We start from the raw sequence: 22,084 nt of genomic DNA, 5'->3' as shown, positions 1-22,084 counted from the left end.
GATGATGACATAGATTTTTCAGTATAAATGGTAATTTCTGAGGTAGTGTGTTCAGACAAGTCGCTTGGCTTTCTGGGAAGCAAGTACACAGCTTAAAAGACAATAACGATAAATAGCAATGTACTTACCATGAAAACATATTTCCAAGCAATGGGCCCCACTCTGCAACATAAGCAGTCATCTGATGAATCTTCTCCATGACTTAGCAAGGGCCATCTATGAGGCTTTTTCAGTTTGTAGCAGAATTCATGGTTCCTCAAGACTTCACAAAGTGTGAAAAGGATCAAGCAATGTACCAACCATCAGTAAAACCAGCTTCTTGGCAATAAAGAAGGGGATACTACAAGTGCAGATGTCATTTAGGGCAGCTCTCTTTCACAGCTGTATGTAGCAAAATGTTTACGTATACACTCGAGGCTTACAGCATATCTTTGAGTGTTCTTTTACATGACTTGAGACCATATGTGGTTTGAAATGAAAAGCCACACATTGCTGATATATATAATATGAAATGTCTGCTCTCTGGGAACTTGTAACATTTTGGTGTGCCAGTTTTTTCACTTGTTTGCTCATTTGTTTAATTTTGCTTTTGGTGAATTCTGGCAAACAGTTTTTTTTGGCAGAAGTGAGTATTTGTTGGTTAGCAAGCGTGCTACAGCTAAACAGAGCATGCACATCTCTATTTTGATAGCTACAATGAAATGGATTTGCTCAAGAACAAGAGAGTCTTCCCCTCAAAGAGCTCACACAAACTCTCTGATGGCTGAAAAATGAAATCTCACCATTAGAAATATATTTTAACTTTCCCGGAATGTTGAATTTTTAAAGTTTAAACAGTGCACACCTTATTGCTCTTTTTGTGTAAGGCAATCATTCAGAGAAACACAAGACCCACTGGTAATATTTCACACTTTTTAATGAATTTAATATCCTTCTTTTTTAAAAAGAAGTCCATGCTACTGGAATAACCACTCCATTCACCAGTCTACTGTCTTAAATGCTATCCTTGACAGCATGAGAATCATAGAATAGTTAGGATTGAAAAGGACCTCAAGATCATCTAGTTCCAACCCCCCTGCCATGGGCAGGGACACATCACACTAAAGATGATCATGCTTGATGGCAAAAGGTGTTCCAGGCATATTCGTCACCACTGTGATTTTGTTTTTCACTCTTCACCACTATTGCTCCCTCTTTTGCATTGAAACATGTAAATGATGTGAGTGAGGACCTAAGGTGAGATCTGGAACAAAAATGAGAAGCTTGTCAGTGTCATCATTACCAATCATACTAACATGCTAGAAAAACACATTGTGCTTCATTTGTGATAGAAGGCATTAGGTTACACTACACTAAACTGAAGCATCATGCCATTTAAGAAAATTACTGTATGTCTTATGAAATACAGCTCATGTTAGGTAAATTGTGTACATTTTAATACTAATGGATTTTAAGCATTATATTATGGAGGATGATACTACATGACACTGATAGAACAACAGCAATATCATTTGAGTACCTGTGTAATTTTCTTAAAAGAAAAAAAAGAAACCCACAACATCAAAACCCAAACAGATGAAAATTATTTCCTATCTAACTCCATTAAAATGACAATCAAGCTTTTACTAGCAGAGACAATTGGAAACTTCTGAGGTCTAACTCCTGTAGACAGGCTTCCTGTTGTGACAAAAGGGGTACCTTATCTTTTTTTTCCCTGTAAATATAAATTACTGCGCTCTGCTTTTAACAACTTGAAATTATTTTCTTGACATCAAAAAGTGACTTTGTCATAAACTTTTCATGTGCATGTACAGGTTACTTGAATACCAAGTTACATGAACTCTTAGTGTCCCTAATAAAGGAGAACATTAAATGCACAAACAATAAATTCTTGACCTGACTAATGCACAAGATGGCTTATTTGATTATTAATGCTATAATAAAATACACTTAGCAGTATACTATATAGAATAGCTATGCATAAAGGATACCACCAGTAGAAAGACAGAATTGTCTATGATCTCTGCCTACATTACTAAATCTATATTTAGCATTTATACTCATTGCCTCATTTAATTTCTGGAAGCCCTGCAACTCCTACTGAAGTCAACAGAGAGATAATGAAATGCCAGCTGTATAGCACAGAGATCAGACATTTTTATTAAGTAACTGCAAAGAAACTTTCTGTATTTTCAGACAAAAAACCCCAAAAAGATGCTGTGCTGAAAAGGAGGTGGCTCCCAGCATTCTCCACTTCATGTGAGAGAGTGCCTTTATCTACCTCATACTCATTCTTAGCAAGAGCCATGCTTTGTTATCCTTTTGACTTCGGATTTGTTTCAGCTATTTAGACACCTAGTGTCACAGGTCTTTGAGGACTTTTGAAAAAGAAGGCAGCTGCCATGAAGATTTCATAATTGCATAGTTAGCAATTTCAAAGTCTACAACAGGATTTGGTTTCTTACTGTAGACATCTACACTTACATGCTAATCCTCAGTGGCTATATGTGATCCATGTGTCCAGGCTTCCCTAATAATCAGTGGAGAATTAAAATGGTTTTATAGAAGGGGCCAGTGCCACCTGCCATGCCTTGCAGTATATTTTGCTTTGCTTCCAGCTGCTGCTCCAGCAGGGGACAGGTCCTCTACAAATTTCCATATTACCTGCCACCCTCAAGAGGATGTTTTGGACATCCTCTACCACCTCATACATTACTAGATGGCCATGTGTGGACAACTTCATTGAATGCCTGTTCAATTAATTTAATTGATGCTATCTGGAAGGTATTCAAGTAACCATAAAGTGGGCATCTAAAGACAAAGCAGTTGGCTAAAGATCTCACTGGGCTCAACTGCCTGTACTGTCTAGATCTCTGTCAACTAGAAGATAGAAGTAATTACTTAGCTTATAGACAGACCTGGTAGTCTGAAACCAAATGTCACACACGGGATAATCACTGTGCCACAGCATTAAAATTTAGCTCTATGTGGCTTGCAAATTGGAGTTAAGAAAAAATGTTTTCTTGACTTGAAACATATTCAGGTAACTGCAGTTGGTCAGAATCTTTTGATTTTTCTTTGAACAATGCAGGCAAAACTACTTCTTCTAAGCTAAAACTGTCCTTTCCATCTTCGTATATAATCACTGTAAATATATGTTCACTTGTGGAGGAATATGATGAAATAAAGGAGAAGAGACAGGAAATATGTCAGGCTTCTGGACTTTGTACTCACCTTGCAGAACCCTGAACGCAGTTCAGCACATGCTCCAAATTTGCCTTGAAAAGCACAAATATAGTAAAATACCCTAAAAAAGAAAATCCAATCTGGTAGGCTATCAGAAAGCCAGGCTACAGGTAAAGACCATGCAGAACAATATGATACTGGGATACCACATTGGCACCACCTGTGAGCAATTAAGATGTCTGAACTTTTGAAGTCCTTCAGACTAGCTCATGCTTTGGAACCCCTGAAAAACAAGGAGTAAACAGTGTTCAAGTAACATACTTTGAGCTAATGTAAAATGTTAAATGCTTTGATCAATACTTCAAAATACTATACCTTTAATGAATATTCTGAAGACTCTCCATTCTGAGGTATTCATATGGCTCACTTTTAGGGAGGCATCCTTTCTGCAGCAAGTGTTTACTCATCTTCTTGCATTCCAGTAGAACACCAATTTGCTGTTTTTCTGTATTATCTTAATGAGGGAATACTTCTGCAGTAACTACACAACTGCATATATTATGAGGTACTTTCATCCTTGCTCTCCCTGAAACGTGCTCACACTGAAGTCTCAGCTGTGTGGGACACCTCAGTAAAACACTCAATTATCAGTCCATAGTGCTGTTTTCACTATGACTCTATTAAATTTTTCTATGTTCTCATTTTAATTCCATCTAGCTTGGAATATATGGTTAAATGTGACAATCTAAGACTCATAGCGAATCCACCTCATAGGCATTCTAGGGTTTCCTTTTTTCATTTTATGAATTTAATTCAGTAAGGTACTGTGTGAATAGCAAGCAAAATGCATCCTCTTAATCCAGATCATTGACAAAAATTGTCCTTAACAAAGGTTGTCCTTAACAAAGATTGTCCTTTTGTTGAAAATGTATTTACAGAAACATTTTTTGGTCTTTTATGGCAGCCAGATTATGTTCTAGTTGGGCTTTGGACCCCCTAATTTTCTCCCTGCATAACTTCTCTTTTTTTCTATGACTTCTAGACAAAACTCTCTGTTCAGCCAAGCCGGTTGTCTTCCCCACTTCTATCCTTGAAGAATGTCCAGCTTTTTTGTAGTCCTTTGCCCTTCAGGACTGCCTTCCAAGGGAATCTGTCAACCAGGATCCTAAACAAGACAATGTCTGCCCTCTGGAAGCCCAACGTAGCAGTTCTGATGACCACCCTCCTTACTTCTCTGAGAATTTAAAACTATCATTTCATGATTGCTTTGTCCAAAGCAGCCTCCAGCTGCCACATTACCCACAAGTCCTTCTCTGTTCACAAACAAAAGGTCGAGGGGGTGCCCTCCCTGGCTGGCTCCCTCACCAGCTGTCAGGAAGTAATCTTCCACATGTTCCTTGAACCTCCTACACTGTTCCCTCTCAGCTGTATTGTATTTCTAGTGGCCATCTGCAAAGTCCCCCATGAGAACAAGGGCTAGCAATTGTGAAACTTCTCCCAGCTACTGACAGAATATTTCATCTGCCTCTTCATCCCGGTTGCATGGTCTGTAAAACAGGCTGGCACTATAGTATCTTCCATGATGGTCTTCCCCCTGATTCTTATACATAAACCCTCAACCCTATGATCATTGAGATGAAGGGACTTGCTACATGGACAAGCTGAAAGCAGTGCTTGACACACTGAATGGTAAAGCATTAAACCAGAAGGACCCTGATATACTTGAGGACTGAGTCAGCAAAAGCTTTAGGAAGTTGGATAAGGAAATGTACGAAGTTTCACATCTGGTGCAGAATAGCTCCACATTTCCATGCAGGCTGTGGAGTGGCTGGCTGAGGAAAAGAAGTCACATTGTGCACTATGTCTGGATCTGGGTGATAAATGGATAAATGTGTTCCTGCCATCCACGAAGCAAACTGACTACTATATTAAGGAGGTGTGTAGCCAGCAGATCAAGGGAAGTCATTCTCATTCCGCTACTCAGGAGCTGTAGAGGCTGCACCTGAAACACACTTTTGGGTACTTCAGAAGGGATGTTAAAACACAGGAGCAGGTACAGTCAGGGGCCTGTAACACATGACCTCCAGTGAGACTTGGGAGAGGTGGGCTTGTTTACTTTGGTGAAGAGAAGGTTAAAGCATGGAGCTAAACTCTTGCTACCATGACGTCACCAGAGCAGTGACCAATGGCCAGAAACAGTGGCTTCAAAGGTTCAGACTGGGCATTAGGAAAATGCTCTCCGAAGGGTAGGGTAATGTAGTGCTTGAACTAGAGCAGAAGAAGACAAAAAGCTGGTCTGATCCAGGGTTAGCAATAGTCCTACTTGAAGTGGGCAGTTGGACAACACGGGCTCCAAAGTTCCCTTCTGACTGATATGTCTATGATCCTGTAATAAACAAACTGATGAAAAGGCTTATTAATTCTTTTATGACAGGTGGTGTATTACACTACTGTATTAGTGTCCAAAGGAAATTTATTCAGAGATTAATTTTATAACTTTCCTAGAAGTACAGAGAATTTTGTTTTCTTGCTCATTCTAATATTCAGACAAGAATCACGGTATTTTGCAGAAACACTTGTATGAACACAGCCTGAATTATCTTCTAGCATATTAGTAAATTAGTACTTTCAAAATACTTGCAAAATACTTTTTTTGTGGGTTTTTTTTTTTCCTCCTCTTTTTTTTTGCCTCCAAAATGCACTTATGGCAGTTCAGTTTCAAAAATGCACTTCACTGGATTCGCTGTTTATGAAATTGAAAGTTCCTTTCAAGCATGAGCTATGGTATTCCTTTAGGCCCAGTACATGTACCAGACAAATCTTGACTAGAACAGTGAAAATTCTATTCCATGACCCTAGCATTAGTTTGCATTTTGACTACAGTGTCAGCTGTAACGAAAAGCACATAAAAAGATGACCATTTAAAAAGTGTTAGTTTAAAAAATTGTCATATTTTATCATAAAATTAATTTTTGTGATTTTGGCAAGCTTGATTTTCTTATCAACACATCAGAGAACTTAAGTTATTCTTTGTATTTATAAAATAAGGGCGTAAGCCCTTATGTGAGGGTGACTGAGCACTGGTGCAGGTTGCCCAGAAATGCTGTGGAATCTCCATCCTTGGAAACATTGAAAAGCTGTCTGGACACGGTCCTGGGCAACTGGCTCTGGGTGGCCCTGCTGGAGCAAAGAGGTCAGAATAGATGATCTCCAGAGGTTCCTTTCAACCTCAACCATTCTGTGAAGCATGGTTTAATAGACACCAGAATCAGGTTCGGCACTACTGATACTTTGAGCAAATTAAAAGTAGTCTTACATAGTCCAAATTATAATCAGTTTCTTCACCATTTTCTGCTGTTTACAACTTACCCTCAGCTTTGGAGAGAATGGACTGCTTTATCCACAACATTTTGACTAGACCTTCTCCACCCTTGCTACTTCAGAAAGCCAATGGGACTTACAAAGGTATAGAAACCCATTCTTAGATACTGACCCCACAAGAAATGAGGGTCAGAAGAACTACAGGCACAAAATGTGCTTTAAAGATTAAAAGCAGTGCTCACAGCAAGATAGAGACAGAAGTGGGAAACGCTGAGGACAGATATGCAGGAGGAATTATATTTGCTAAAAGAAGTTATTGCTGCTGAGGGAAATTCTTCATAATTTTCAGAAAGAAACTGAACTTTTTGTAACTCAGAGGCAATACTAAATGTGACTGTGTTTTGAAATAGTTGTTCTGTCTGTAATTCACTGTTACTTTGTTTTATTTCCCTCAGAAGGGTCAATTCCCCCCTTCAGAATGAACTTACGTGGAGAGTTAAGTCTCTCTGTGCTCACACTGGCAGGGGTCATGCAAATCAGTGGTCTGAGTCAAAGTCCCCAGGACAGTAGTTGTTACATCCCTGATTTTGTTCCTAGGACTAACTGCACTGAGACCTCAAGGGGCAACACAAAGGCTGCTTTCCAAGCAGGGACTTTCAGAAAATATAGTTCTCCTGAAGCGCAGTAAGAAAGGTGCAGGAAAATGAAGAGACCTGAGACCTATGTATTGATGCATAATTTAACATGAGACAAGTAGGCAAGACAACTAGGACTGAATGTATCACCTGTGTCTCTGGGTGGTTGAGGGCTTCTTATGCCCTCCTTTCACCTCCTGGGGAAGAAGATTTCAATCTGCAGTTCCATATATAAAGGGAAAAACAAGGTTTAGATAGAGGAAGAGGCACAAAAGAGACATAAAGGTACCTGTATGTAATGTAGGACTAGATGATGTCCAGAGGTCCCTTCCAACCCTAACGATTCTGTGGTTCTCTGATGCTGATTCTGTTGAAACACTTAGAATTTGATTGAAATATAATTTTTTGAGATTTAAAAAGTGTTTGTGTGTGGAAGGTAAGAGGTGGACTTCAGCTAGAACAGACTTAAAACTCTTTTTTCAGTATGGCAATCTGAGCAAGTTGTAGTTGCCTATGGACAGCTTTACTGCATAGAGGCAATGATTTAGATAAGTGCTCCTTAATTCAGGTAGACAAAATTTTAAAAGATTCTAGAAGGAATCTTTTCAGAAGAGACATCTTGAGTTATCTCTTATTGTTCTTGGCATAAATGCCATTTTTTTCTTTTGTCAGATACTCTGAATAGCTGCGATTCAGCTACTTGAGGAATATACAGCATTTACAATTAAAGAAAAAATAAGAAAAAGAGTATCTTATGTCTTGTGAATTTTCCTGTGTTCCGTGAGCTGAACCCAAAGTTTCAGCTGTAAATTTTATCCTTTCTCCCACTTCTCTGTTTGTAAAATTCCCCCGCATCAACACTGGTGACGCTGGCAATAACATGGAAACATTGGCTCAGGACCATCAGGGCCCATCCCTGGCAATGCTGTCTAGCAGCATGCCCACCATGACACAATACTATGAACACAATTTCCTTATGCTGGAACAGATGCATTAGAGATGTCACAGTTCAGCACTTGTTTAACAGCTCTGAGTGAATAACAAGAAAGAATAAATAGTATTTGTTCCTTTTTTTCAGGAGGAGCATAAGACCGCCTTTTGCAAATGACTTAAAAGCATCCTCAGAAAGTATCAGAAGACATATGACTCCCTGCCCATGGCAGGGGGGTTGGAACTAGATGATCTTAAGTTTCTTTCCAACCCTAACTATTCTATGATTCTATGATTCTATATTTTTCTTACTTCACAGAGGTTCCCTCCTTTTCTCTGTCTTCCTCAAAAGTTCATTGCTGATGACCCAGGAAGCAGACAGAAAAACCCAGTAAATGCAGACTGAATTAGCAGAAAACTTTATTCTCCCTCTGTATTTTTATTTCAGAGGAACTCAGGTGAATTGATGAGAGGTCTCCCTATATACAAAACTTTGGCAGAGGTCATGCTCTGAAGGACCAAGTGGAAGTCAAAGGACTAAAATTGGAATGACTGATTTCTGATTCTGTCCTGGTACCTCTGAGAACTCAGTGTAAGTCCAAGCAACTGTTTGCTTGGATTCTTGTCCCACTCTGCTTCAGACTTCTCCTAAAAGGAGAAAGTGCTGTGCTGATGGAAGAATTCATTAGAACTCAGATCTTAAATTTGCAGGACTTAACTTTTTCTTCTATGTAAGAAAGAATGGAGCCCCTACAGATGTCACAGGTCTTATTTACTTATTTTTTTAGATATAAAAATAATAGGGTATTCTCTTTGTCTGCATGTTTTCTCTGTGGTGTAGTATAAGAAACATTCCAAATAAATTGACATTTATGTAACCCTAGAGGTGTCAATAATGTTTCACATAGAGTTTCATTACAAATGTTTTACTGAAACATTGACACGAAGCCTGTATCTAAAAGCATATTTTTAGAAGTGTTTTCTTTCAGGACAAAGAGACTTATATTTACCTATCTGTAACTGTAATGCCTGTAAAATCCAGGTACTTTCATGTAAGTGAAATAAATGCTTAAAAAAGATCCCTAAGGTTTTCGGGTTTGTTTTGTGGGTTTTTTGTTTTGTTTTCTTTTAAATAGAGTACTTATGTAATTACATAATTATGCATATTGTATTTATAATTATAATTGCATTTCTCAATAACATTTTGCCATTAGAATTAGAAATGGTTCACATTTTCTTTACCGTGGTTTTAAAGACAGATAAAGTTTCACATTAATTTCTACAGTTTTCCTTGCACTGCATTCTTATACAGTATTAAGAAGCAGAGCTGTAATATTTCTCAAATAGCGTGTAATCACTAGGCAAATTTCAAGAAATTTCATGATTCAGGAATCACTCTGAATTTCTAGTGCACTGCTCTCCACAAAACACTGCCATACTCCACCTAATCCCACAGTTGTACCACCCAAATCAGTTATTCCTGTTTATACCGTGTGTTTACCTGGGACCACTCATACATAATATTCCGGAGATACATCTGCTATTGTGAGAGTGTAAATAGAAGGAATGATCTATGTATCGCTGGGATTGCTGATGCTAATGGTAGTCATTCTAAGGTAAAACCAACAGTGGCATGAAAAACTGCAACTGTTACCCATATGATAACTTTAGACATGCATCTTGGAGACTTAGGCTTGCATTATTTACTTACAGTGCCACGTACTTACTTGATATGGAATACCAAAATGAGTGATCATTATTAAAACATTCAGAAAATCCTTCTAAAGAAATCACAGTTCTCAAATCTTCATTGTACATTTCCCACTTGAAAAATGATTACCTGTAGCCTCTGCTTTCTGGTGTACAACTTCTATTATGTTCATATTTATGCAAGAACTAGGATAGAATCCTTTAGGCAACATATGAAAAGACATTTTTTTTGTTAATTTGGAAGGAATAAATGAGAAGTGCTGAAACATGATCCTTCCATATGACACAGAACTGAAATACATACTGAAGATCAATCTTTCCCTTGTTGCTGTTTATGCATATGATGCAGCCAGAGAAAAGAGCAATTTATCTTTGATAATGAAGACAATACACGTACTACAAAGGGATATACTATAATAAATATTATACATACAGTAACATAGATGAAAAAGAAGGTTATGAGAAATCAGATGGCAATCAAACCAATATCAAACCACTGCTGACTCTTACCTTAGAATTTTATTGATTGCTGTCTCTTTTTCCAGAAGGTTTCTTGCTCTGATGCTGAAAACAGATTTACGGAGCTATAAAATTAAGAAAAAGACAGTGTACTTTCAAGTTGACATAAAATACAGCATGTGTATGTGACAGACCAATGAAACATTATGATGCTGAGTGCATATAAAGTTAAATACATAGTGTTCTCTATCATAAAGATATTTTTCACAGTCTGTGGCATGGGTGCCTTTTTCCAGGAAAAGGATGGTGGAAAAGATCAAAATCGTCACATCTGAGAGCAAATTCCTTGAGGAACATATCAGAACCTAGCCTTATTTTTGCAGGTTTTGGTCTTCAAAACCCAGTCCTTAGCTAGTTCATTTTAGAAAGAAGCAGATAGTTTTGTTGACTAGAACAAGTACTATTCCTTTTATCAGAGATTTATTTTTTTGTCCTGTTAGCCAAGTCACACTTTGTCTTAACCTTTGCTACCCCTCCTCCACTCTGGATTTTGAGTTGGCTGGATCATACCCTGGAGATGCCTTAACTATATAGCAGAGCCAGCTAACAAAGCTTAGATGTATAATTTCAGTGCCTAAAGGAGGTGAGATGAAAGTAGGTCCCTTCCGCTCCCCCCCCGAAGGTAGAACAAAGAATGTGGTGAGCAAAATGTCCATGTGTTTGCCTCTGGTTATGAACAGTGTTTTAGGCATATTCTTATGGACAGGACTTCATGAACATTAAATGAAAGGACTAATACATGAAACCTAAGCACTTAATGCCTAAGCAAGTGGTCAGCAAACATGGCAAATCAAGGAACAAATAACAGATGAAGAGTTTAGCTGAGGAACTGCACCTGTGATGAACAGAAAGCCTCTGGCACCTTGAAAGACTGTGGACTGTTTGGAGATGGTTATCTTGAAGCAAATGGTTGAGAGAGATTTGAGAGCTCCTAGCAATGTGTGCCCTGTTTCTGATCAATCTGAAATGGAATCTTGAAGCATGTTTCTTTAAAACTATTTTTTAGAAGTATCAGATTGGTTTAACTCATCTGTGTCTGATATAAGGATGTAAGTCACTGCCTCAAATCCAGAGTCATTTGACAAATAATTTTGCTAGAACTCTTAAAAATCAGATTGACTCTGATTCACAGTAAGAAGTCTTACTTGGAGAAAAAAAGGAAGCCTAGAAAATACCTAACAACTTGTTAATTATACTGGTTGCCCTTAATAAAATGATTACTACTTTTTAAGCCACACCTGTAGTAGCAAGCTACAATCACTTTCCTAACCCTTGCCTTTTCGAGTGTGGACTCTAACCTTTCTCAAGTCCTAACCTATCTCTGTACTGCCTGTGGAAGTAAGAACACAGAGGATTTGAAAACATTACTACTCTAAGATTCTGTTGGATCCTTAAAAAACCAGCAACTTGGAAATTGAAATAAGGTATGCAACACTTCAGAATGTAGTTTGGAAAATAAGGTACCCGAATTTCAGTTAAGATTTAAAGAAATAGTAACAGAATTGTTGAATTCTGTTCAGAACTGTCCAATTCTGAACAGAAATTCAAATAAAAAGCAAAAAAAAAATGGTTCCATTGCCTTGATATGACTAACATCAAAATAAACTGTAAATCACAGTATGAGATATACCATTATATTAAATATTGTGTAGGGGTAAATAATTCATATAAACATACTTATGTAGGTTTTAAGTGATTTGCAGTATCTCATGACAGGTTTTTGCATTTATTAGCATGGTACCTTACTATGGATTTAGATATAACTGACGATGAAAACAATGACAACTCTTTCACATCTTTTTTCTTCTGGTGTCAGTGAAGTTAATGTTAGTGGATTCCCAGATAACTGATTTCTCCCCTTATCAGAAAAAAAATCCAACCTCCAAACCAAAAGAATATCCATCCTCTTGTAAAGTGTTAGCTAATATTTTTTTTATGTCTCAACTAGGAACATCAAACTTATGGGAATAATGAAAGTAGAAAAACAACTGGTTTGAGTTTTGTTTTTTTTCCCCTGTTTTAAATAATTACTTTAGAATAATTATAATTACATCAAACATCAGGGGAAAAAAGAGTGCTGCCTGCTAATGTGTTATGTCAATTTATTTCTAGTAACAATTCTTTGCTTGTTAACATCTTAGAAACTGAAAAGATTTCAAACACAGGAAGCATTAATTTCCTTTCAAATTTCCAGTTATTACTTATCTGACTTGAGAAAAAACTGAAGGCAAATTTTCCTGGAATTGTCTACAGCTCAGTATCCGGCATACATCACTTTCAGTGTTTATAACAGGTGTCAAAACACTTTGGCATCAACTGTGTGGCCCAAGCAGGAAAATTCACCCAGGTCTTCCACAGGGAAACGTGGCGTGGCAAAGCAGGAATGAGGAGTCTCCTTCTTTTCAAAGACTTCACAGGGAGGCTGGGTGCTTGTAATGACACCTTTAGTCCTTCTCCGGGCCAAGTGTTAAGACCATCCTAGTGGCAACAAGGAAGAACATCTCAAGAAAATCTGCCAGGAGGTCTAGACCAATGGCTACTAGTATCTGGCACATTTGTCTGTCAGGGACTGCTGAGTCCTCCCTCTAGGTAGCAAGACTAACAAAGAAGAAGGCAATGTATGTTTTGAATAAAAGCATACTGCTAAATCCCTTGCATGCCTCAGCTGGAAAAGGTTTGTTCCCTTCATTTTGATGCCTTCAGTGAACTCTCCAGTTGTCTGCTGGAAGTTTGCAAGGACAGCGCTGCATTCTGGTATTTGGCACTGCACAGCCAGAAGGGAAACACCCACGGAGCCAGAGAGATGAAGAGAAACAGCAGGAAGAAGCCCATCTCTGGACCCACTGAGATGGTGGAGAAAAGACTGTTCCTCTAGTTCCTACTCCCAAAGCTGCTCATGAATCTTACTGTTATGCCTAAACATGCCTAAATATGCTTAAGAAGTGATGGGAATGGGAAAGAGCCTAGAACCACAGTTATTGCACCAGGTTATTTTTGCAAAGAGTGCATTTATTTTTCCTGCACTTTTTTTCAGAAGGACTAGCTGTAAAACTTGCACCTGAAACAGTACATCCTTGGGCACTAACTGTAGTCTAAACATACCCAATGAACTGAGATTTTTTTAAGTCTTGAAGGTTTGTTACCATTCTGTCTGCCTCTGCACTGTGACAGAAGTTAGGTTGGAGCCAGGTATCCAGCTCTTTAACCTAGGAACACATGAGCATGCACAAGATCCTATACTTTGGTGCCTAGTGATCTCAGTGGTTCAAAATGGAACTGATAATACAAACCAAGCAGTTCCAAGGATTACAGCTTGTCAAGATTAGGAGTCTGCCCTTAAGCAGAACCCTAGTGAAAGTATCTCAAGTTTAAAATACCCAGATATATATAGAGATATACTCAAGTGATCCATTTCTCGTATTTAAAGGAGGCAGGAGTCAGTCAAATAGCAACATGCACATGCCAATATTCATGCTGAAGAAAATCAAACATTACTATAGATTTTAAATATATATATCCTTATTTCTATATTAGATAAATAAACCAAACTGCTTCCCATTTCATTTTCCAAATTTGCATAGCACACCAGGCAAATGCAATGGAACTGTGCAAACAGAAAATGGGGGAGATGATCAGTATTTTGTTTAATAATGTCTAGATGCCACATGCTGGTGTAAAATGAGTCTGGCAATTAAAACTTGTGATACCTGCCGAGTTCTTGAATGTTGCAGAGGAAATTATTAGCAGTGTTAATGTACAAAAGACATTCCTTGATCAGATGATGTGGAATTAAATAAGTACAGTATACTCTACTGAGTTATTTTAGGGTATATCTGCTTAGCCTGCTGGGTTTTTTATTACAGATTGTAATGTAGTGTGAGGACACCCTCAGTGTATCTTTATTACCTGTTATTTATTTATTTACTTCTTTATGTTACCTATAAGTACACTTGGTGCTGAAATAACAATGCCATATAGCTTTCTGCTATAGCACCTTATTTTTTGGCATAAGACACTGTCCTGAAATCAGCTACCAGCATCCGATTACTGCTAAATATGTTTTCAACAGCACATCTTAAAGAACTCCTGCAGGTTACTTTAATCTGCAAGGAACAGCTGTGACAGGTCAGCAAATTACCAATAGTATTTCCTTGATAAAAAGGTTTTAGATGGAAAGCATGTGTTCCTATGAAACCATGATTAAAGCTCATGTCTTGCTTCCCATACTCGTTTGAGGTTATTTACACAGATGTGACCATAGACACAGAACTAGGAAATCTGCAGGTACTGCTTCTCCAACAAGTGCTGGCACCCAAGGGCTGCTGTTGGCAGGACAGACTTTAGAAAGACCAAATGACTCAGTTAGTGTGAACTCAACCTGAATGCTACATCCTATGAGATCCCATTTGTCCAAAATGACAAGGATAAAGCAATAAACCACTGTAACTGCTGTAAAAGAAGCTAAATCACAGCACATTGTTGCTCTGCAAGTGCCACCCGCTGCTTTGAAAAGGTACTGCAGACATCTTAAATGAGTATTTATTTAGTAGTATATTTAAAAAATCCAGGCTTTCTACCCTGGAAAAACAAAAGCCTTGGCATAAGATTAAAAGCAATGCAACATAGGATGGTACCTTTTCTAGGTGACAGCTAATGCGTGTGAACCAGTCTGACAGCCTAGGTGTACTGGCTCAGCACTGCTGACTTCAGGGCAATCTGTGGCAATTTATAACAGCTAAGATATGGCTCAGTGGCTTTACATTTCGAGAAATGCCACTCATTGTCAAGGTTTTGATAGATTTGGCGGGTGACGTGTGCAGTGCACAAACCCCAGCAAGGACTGCATAAAGTAACTGTTTTCAACTTGAATTGGACAGATAATTGTATGCTATCAACAGGTAAAAACTGGTGATGTAGTGTATTGTTCTTGTATCAGACCACTGCAGAGCTGGCAGAAGAGACAAGTGCTGGTGGGTGGCCTGCAACATGAGGTGAGACAAGGTCATAAGTAAATTCTGATATAAATATCTGAAATGTTTGGTTGAAAATGGGGGGAAAAAAAGTGCATGCAATATATTTTTCTGATTTTTTTTTAGTGTTATTTGAAAGTATGGAATTTTAGCTTAGTGCTGTTTTTTTTATGGGCAACTGCAGAACCATATGGGAATAGTCTTTTGTACCAAGCCAGAAATTACAAGAAAAAAAAAAAATCCAAAGCTTCTGTTTCAGTTTGGTATTTGTTGGATGACAATTGATGGTTTATGTAGACTTGCAGATTGAACAGACTGTATTATATTGTTATTTAAACAACCTTCTTGGGGAAATATGAAGAGTCAACACAATAAGCAATATATAAGAGTGATTTTTAAGAAACAGTGAGGAAATACTTGGGTAGAATCTGCTTGATCATTCTATTAAATGTATGATATTTTTGGCCCACAAGAGTTTCCTATGTAGCCTCTGAAATGCAAATATTATTTGTTCAACAACCTTCTGCCTATGTATCTTTGGCTTGAAGAGATCAGACTCTATCAAAATGAATGTGACAAAAAAATGAAGAGCAATATAAGGCAAATTATTGGTAGGTACACAACAAATGTTCAAAAGAATTTAAGAAGGTTAAGTGACTAAATCCTGTAGAAATCAGTGGGGAACTTCTTAAGCCCTTTTGAAAACTTTGCTTAATGGCTACAGAATCCTAAAGGGCGCAATTACAAGGAACCTCTAGAGATCACCTAATCCATTTCTCCCCCTCCAAGTAGAACTATTTTAATTTGGACTTTAAAAATCTAGCCCTTGGTGAGGTTGTCTTAAATAAGAAACAGGCTAACTAAACAGTGCAGAAGTGGTCTAGTATTAGATAAGTGCCACGAGGAGTCAAAGGCTGTCCCTTCTGATCAGATGTCTAGAATGAGAAGTAGGCATAATCTTCTTAACTCTTGGGAGTCATTGACCTGAAATAGCCTTAATTCATTTTGTAGCCCTTGATTGCTGCCTCTCTCTTAAGGAAAGCCATGTTCTTCTAATTAGATGACTAGTGGTTTGGAAAAGCTACATGTCCTTTCATAACCAAAGACCTTTTTCAATTAAGTCTGAGAATGTGGACAAGGTTAATATTAGCATACTCATAAACCCCTCAAAGACTTAAAGGGGATGATAGTAGTCCATCTCAGACACATGGGGGAACAACTCCAGGGAGGGAGAATCCCTCTCTTTTATGTCTTGTCATACTATACTTTTCCCTTTGACATATCTGAGTTTTTCACTTTCAGCATTTTAATGGGTAGGTTTGCCATAGAATCACAGAATAGTTTGCGTTGCTAGGGACCTGCAAAGGTCATCTAGTTCCAAGCCCCCTGCAATAAACAGGGACATCTTCAACTAGATCAGGTTGCACAGAGTCCCATACAGGCTGGCCCTGAATGTTTCCAGGGATGTCACATCTACTAGGCAACTTGTTTCAGTGTTTCACCACCTCATAGTAAAAACCGTCTTCCTTATACCCAGCCTGAATCTCCCCTCCCTTAGTTTAAAACCACCATCCCTTGTCCTATTGCTACAGGACCTACTAAAAAGTCTGTCCCATTCTTATAAGCTCCATTAAAGTACTGAAAGGCCACAATAAGGCCTCCCTGGAGCCCTCTCTTCTTCAGGATGAACAAGCCCAACTCTCTCAGTCTGTCTTCATATGACAGGTGCTCCAGCTCCCTGATAATTTGGGCAACCTCAGATAGGTTTGTTTTCTTTTGTTTTCCATCTTTGCTCAAGGCAGGAGCCAGGGAGACCTTGGGAAAAGCTAGTAAAGAGGGCTGGGTAGATTACTCATGACAGTCAACAACAGGGTGGAAGTAAGGACTCCTGGCCAAGATGATATGGAGCTGTAATACATTCTCCTGGGTGCACAGTGATGGAGGATAAGGATCCTATCTCACCTTGAGATAGGGATCATGAGGCTGTAGAGAAGGGACTGCCATGCTGGGCTAGATGGAAGAGGACTGATATCAACTGTGAGTTTCAAGTGGGAAGTAACTTGGGTTGGAGGAATGAGAAATAACATTACTCCTGGTTCTATGAGCACATGCATATAATTGCCTTCACTAGAACAAGGCGATCATGACTATATTCAATTGGTTCTTGTGAAGAAGTCCTGTGAGTGGCTGAGGGAGACCTAGGTGCTTCAAGAAAGATCTGGATTCCTCAGTAGGAGCAGGAAAAGGAGAGTACAAGGCTCAAACAGAAGAAATTTCCTGTAACCCAGCCCCTCACTGTCTCTTCCCTCACCCCAAAATAATGCATGCTATTTTCTGTTAGACTACAACATCCCTAAAAACTTTGCCATGACTGTACTTTATTTGCTTGAAGAAACAGGAGGAGTATGATCAACTTTTTGTGTTTTAATGCATATTCACAGCCTTTGTATCAAACCCTTGAAATCTTTGAGTGCAAAACTGATGAAATAGAAAGCTAATGACAGAAAAAAGAGCTGAATTGTGGTACTTTTTGGAAATGACAAAGTATCCAGTTACCAGCCTACTTTCTGTCAGAATTTAATTGAAAACTCATCTTTTTCAGGCAGAATTTTGATCATACTATGTGAAGGCATGAGTGACAAAGCAAGTTAAAATCATCAGAAGCCAGGGAAAAACCATAACAAGAAAAGAATCTTGTTACTATTGCAGTTCTGCCTTCTCTGCTCTGAAAGGAAACATGGTCAGAAAAGATAAACATTACCAGCTGAAATATGTACGTGGTAAAATACTTAATGGAAAATGTCTTTTTCTATAAATTGATTATTTAGACACAGAGACATTGTTACATATGTATTTTATCTGAAAAGAAACAAGACCTTTAAAAAACGCAGAATAGACAAAGAGGTCTCCTGTTTAATTTTCATTAAACCAGAAATACCTCATTGCATTTACATCTATTCATTAGAAAGATACGATGAGAACAGACACGGGGCAAAAATAATCTTTGAGAATCAAGACTGTAATGAGGAGTAAAATGCTGCATCCACAGTCATTCTCATTCCAGCAGATAGATTGTTTTAATGACTTCCCTGAATATTATAGCTAGATAGATTTTGTCAACACCTGTGAATGACATAAATAGGTAGGACTGATGCACTTGGCTGTGTTTAATTAACAAGCAGTATGTGGAATCTGAATTTCTATGACAGAGTTCTACTCAGATACTCAGTAAACGAAGATTAAGATAAAAAATGAATTATTTTTGTTTATACTTAAACACAAAGTTCCTCAAGAATTATTTCAGAAAAAAAATCAGCATTTATTATTGTTTAAGAATAAATAATCTTTTCTACTTGGAATTCATGTGCAATTACACTTTATTAGTTTCTGCTATATTCAAAATTAATGTAATAAAATTACTTTTTCAAATTACTTGGAGAAAAGAATAATCAGGAACACAACAGAATGATACTGTGTTTTTTATGCCAAAATTCTGCTTTGCATAATTAGAATGCCCAAAACAAAGTTCAGAAGAGGCTGATTAGAATCACAGAATCATACAATAGTTAGGGTTGGAAAGGACCTTAAGATCATCAAGTTCCAACCCCCTGCCATGGGCAGGGACACCTCACACTAAACCATATCACCCAAGGCTTCATCCAACCTGGCCTTGAACACTGCCAGGGATGGAGCATTCACAACCTCACTGGGTAACCCATTCCAGTGCCTCACCACCCTTACAGTAAAGAACTTCCTTCTTATATCCAACATAAATTTCCCCTGTTTAGGTTTTAACCCATTACCCCTTGTCCTGTCACTACAGTCCCTAATGAAGATTAATTTGGGACGTAAGTTTATTACAATAAAAACCAAAAATTCTGCAAGTGGTAATTTATGAGTAAATATTTTACCCTTGGTTCTTTTTAAAGAAAGAAAAAAATACAGTTTATGACTTCATGCCTGAAGATATCTTAGGACACCCTGTCTTCGATTACTGAAAGCTATGCCTTATAAAAGCTGAACAGCTATTTCAGCTATTTTAGCTTTTAAAATTACAAATACTTTCTGCAAGGAAAAGTAATTTCAGAATATTCTTGAAATACATGTGGTTCTTTTTACTAGAAACTATGGAATGAACGGAAGAAGCTGATCACAGATCAGAAAAAGACATGCCAGAAGAAATTGCCACTTTAAACATCAAGAATAGGTGTTGTGTCTTAGCAGCTCACAAATGGAGTATCTATGATGTTCATCAAACATGCATTCAAAATTGTGGGCAATCTTGTGTGTTGAATTTGTGTGTGAAATTGTAAACAGATAAAATCATAAACTTTCCTTCAGGTGTCGAGAGACAATGATTTCTACATAAAACAAAGGGTGCCGATAAGTACTCAGGCCCTTCCAAGATGAGGCTTATAACTGTACAAGGTTAACACAGGTCATCATGAACACATCAGCTCAGTGCCCTGATTCCCCAAAGAATGTAGAAACCTGCAAGAGGTCTGCTGATTAATATTCATAGTCCTCCAAAGTAATGGCTCTGGCTACCTCTGAGATCAGCTCTCACTTTCTCATCACCACCTCCAATCATACAGCTACATTTTACTGCAAGGAGGAAATCAGTGGGAGAGGCATATGGCATGGGAGGTCAAACTTTTACAGGATCTAGACCTTAATGATGGATCTTGCTTGCACAGGAAAATGGAATGGCTACTAATATCACTGCTTGAAGAGCTAAAAACAAAACTCATACACATGAAAGGAAACAGATAGGAAACAGGATTATAAAACAGAAAAAAAACAAAGTACGTTTGTTACTATACAGTTAATCTTGCAAATACAAAAATAAAGGAACTGGTTTGCTTATATTCCTTCAATTAAAAGGGAGATTCTCAGTAAAATACATGGATATATTAAAAGCTCTTTTGCTTTGTTTTGTAATACACTCCTGCTGTAAACATGCACATGGTTATATGTACTTATTGAGCCACAGGCATTTTCAAAGTTTGTCTTATAAGCCTGCCAGTTCTGAACTCTAACAGCATTGTGTGGTTGTGTGGCCAAAGATAAGTAACCAGTTCAGGAGTGTCCTCACAACAGTCTTCCACAGGGCTGCTAAAGGTTGAATACCCCTTAGGAAAGCACTCTGAGGTGTTCATGTGCTCCTCTGATTCCAGCCCTGAAGTTATGAAGCCAAAGCCAATGCTCTGCAGGCAACTCAGCTGTACTTTGCTGGGCACCTGATTTATTGTAAATCTTAAAGCTCATTTAGATCTTTGTCCCCCAGAACTTGCTGAGAATCCCTCATGCTTTTGTGGGAGCCACCACTGTGAGATGTCCTCATTTTTGTGCCAATTTTCTTTCTTCTCATCTACCCACTCACACAAAAATTATGTTTCCCTATTTTATCCTCTTCTCCTGTCCAAGAATTTACAAAATACTGGTTAGCTAAGGAAATTCCCAGCATACAGTGAATAATTTCCATATAAATGTGGAAGTATAAAAGAACACTCTCTGTCTCTAAAACTCCAATTCTCCCACATCTACAATGTTCATTTAATACCGTAACTCCCTCTTTTAATTTTTAAGCCCTTTTCTTAGACATGTTTTCATTAACATTAATTTTATAATGGCACTGTCTCATTATACTTGCACTTTTTCTGATTAGACTTCTTTTTTTCACCAGAAAGTATCTTCATGGTAGTTTGTACTACAACAGGGGTACCCTCACCAACTTGGACAGTGCTGGTTTCTCTAATTAGACCCAGAGCTCTTCAACTCATGGCCTGCAGACCACATCAGGATAGATCAGAATAACTCAGCACACAATGGAGCAAGTCTGTGGCAAGATCAATGGGTTTTAGAAAATTTGCTCTGTAGGACCTCAAGCAGAGAGTGCAATCCAACTATCCTGCGTTTCCAGCAGTGTTAAGTTCAGAGAACCTGAGAGAATTCCATTTTTGCACACAAACTTACAGATACTCATAAACAGCTCAATTAAAGCATCATGCTAAGCTGCCTATCAAGCATCCAAGACTGAGATAGTTCAGGTGTTTCTGGCACTGGATGTAAAATGAGCATGGTAGTCTGTCTCCACACACCCACTCAGACCTCACACACTGAGAGAGAACTCCTAGGGGACATAAAAAAGGTATAGGGATCTAAAAGCAATTTTTTATATTAGTGTTTGGTCAGTTCATTACTTTGATAATAAGTCTGAAATTTGGAAGAGTTAGAAAAACTTCAGGAACTCACAGACTTGACTAGAAAAGGATTATAGCAGAGAAATCTGTTTTCCAAAAGCTGTTATGTTCATTTGGCACAGAAGAAAATAATTTCAAACCAGTTTCTGTCACAATTATAAACAGATATAGGAATAATATTTTCAACTCTTTTAAGAAGGCAAAATACCTTAAAAAAGAAATAATGCAATGAAAATCTACTCCGTTTTTACAACTTAGAACATCTTTTCAAGGAAGTAATTGTAAAAATGAAAAGACTTACTAAACCAATTATATAGGAGAACGAAACCTGATTTGCTTTACCGATCACCACAAGTTATGGGTCAGATTGATTTTGAGGGAAAATCAACACCATATATACTGGTACATTTTTAGAGAAACCAAAAATTGTGGCTGAAGTGGAAATAAGGGAATGCATGTATTAAGTACTTCCTATCACTTCAAGAGGTGTGGAAACAGTGGATTAAGAACTGGCTGGATGGGCACATGCAAAGAGTTGTGGTCAATGGCTCAATGTCCAGCTGGAGACCAGTAACAAGTGGTGTCCCTCAGAGATCGGTGTTGGGACCGC

The 22,084-nt window shown here is 38.0% G+C and overlaps 1 protein-coding gene and 1 long non-coding RNA gene across 2 annotated transcripts in view; both read right to left on the bottom strand.

The window, feature by feature from the left end:
- Positions 1–945: 945 nt before the first annotated feature.
- On the bottom strand, positions 946–5,689 carry LOC117438496 (uncharacterized). The gene is made up of 3 exons (XR_004550818.1): positions 3,562–5,689; positions 3,235–3,469; positions 946–1,243 (listed from the first exon to the last, which is right to left on the bottom strand). It is a non-coding gene; the product is annotated as an uncharacterized lncRNA (long non-coding RNA).
- A 339-nt stretch (positions 5,690–6,028) lies between these two features.
- LOC117438495 (sodium leak channel non-selective protein-like) overlaps positions 6,029–22,084 on the bottom strand; it is a gene marked incomplete at its 5' end in the record, with an annotated part of 53,903 nt that continues 37,847 nt past the window's right edge. Inside the window, 3 exons of the mRNA XM_034073987.1 lie at positions 6,029–6,075; positions 7,432–7,520; positions 10,293–10,366. Coding sequence (XP_033929878.1) covers positions 6,029–6,075; positions 7,432–7,520; positions 10,293–10,366 — 210 coding nt within the window. The remainder of the gene's footprint in view (positions 6,076–7,431; positions 7,521–10,292; positions 10,367–22,084) is intronic.

Source organism: Melopsittacus undulatus, unplaced genomic scaffold (genome assembly GCF_012275295.1).
Source record: "Melopsittacus undulatus isolate bMelUnd1 unplaced genomic scaffold, bMelUnd1.mat.Z mat_scaffold_391_arrow_ctg1, whole genome shotgun sequence".
NCBI lineage: Eukaryota > Metazoa > Chordata > Aves > Psittaciformes > Psittaculidae > Melopsittacus > Melopsittacus undulatus.
This window is presented reverse-complemented; position numbering and strand designations above follow the sequence as displayed.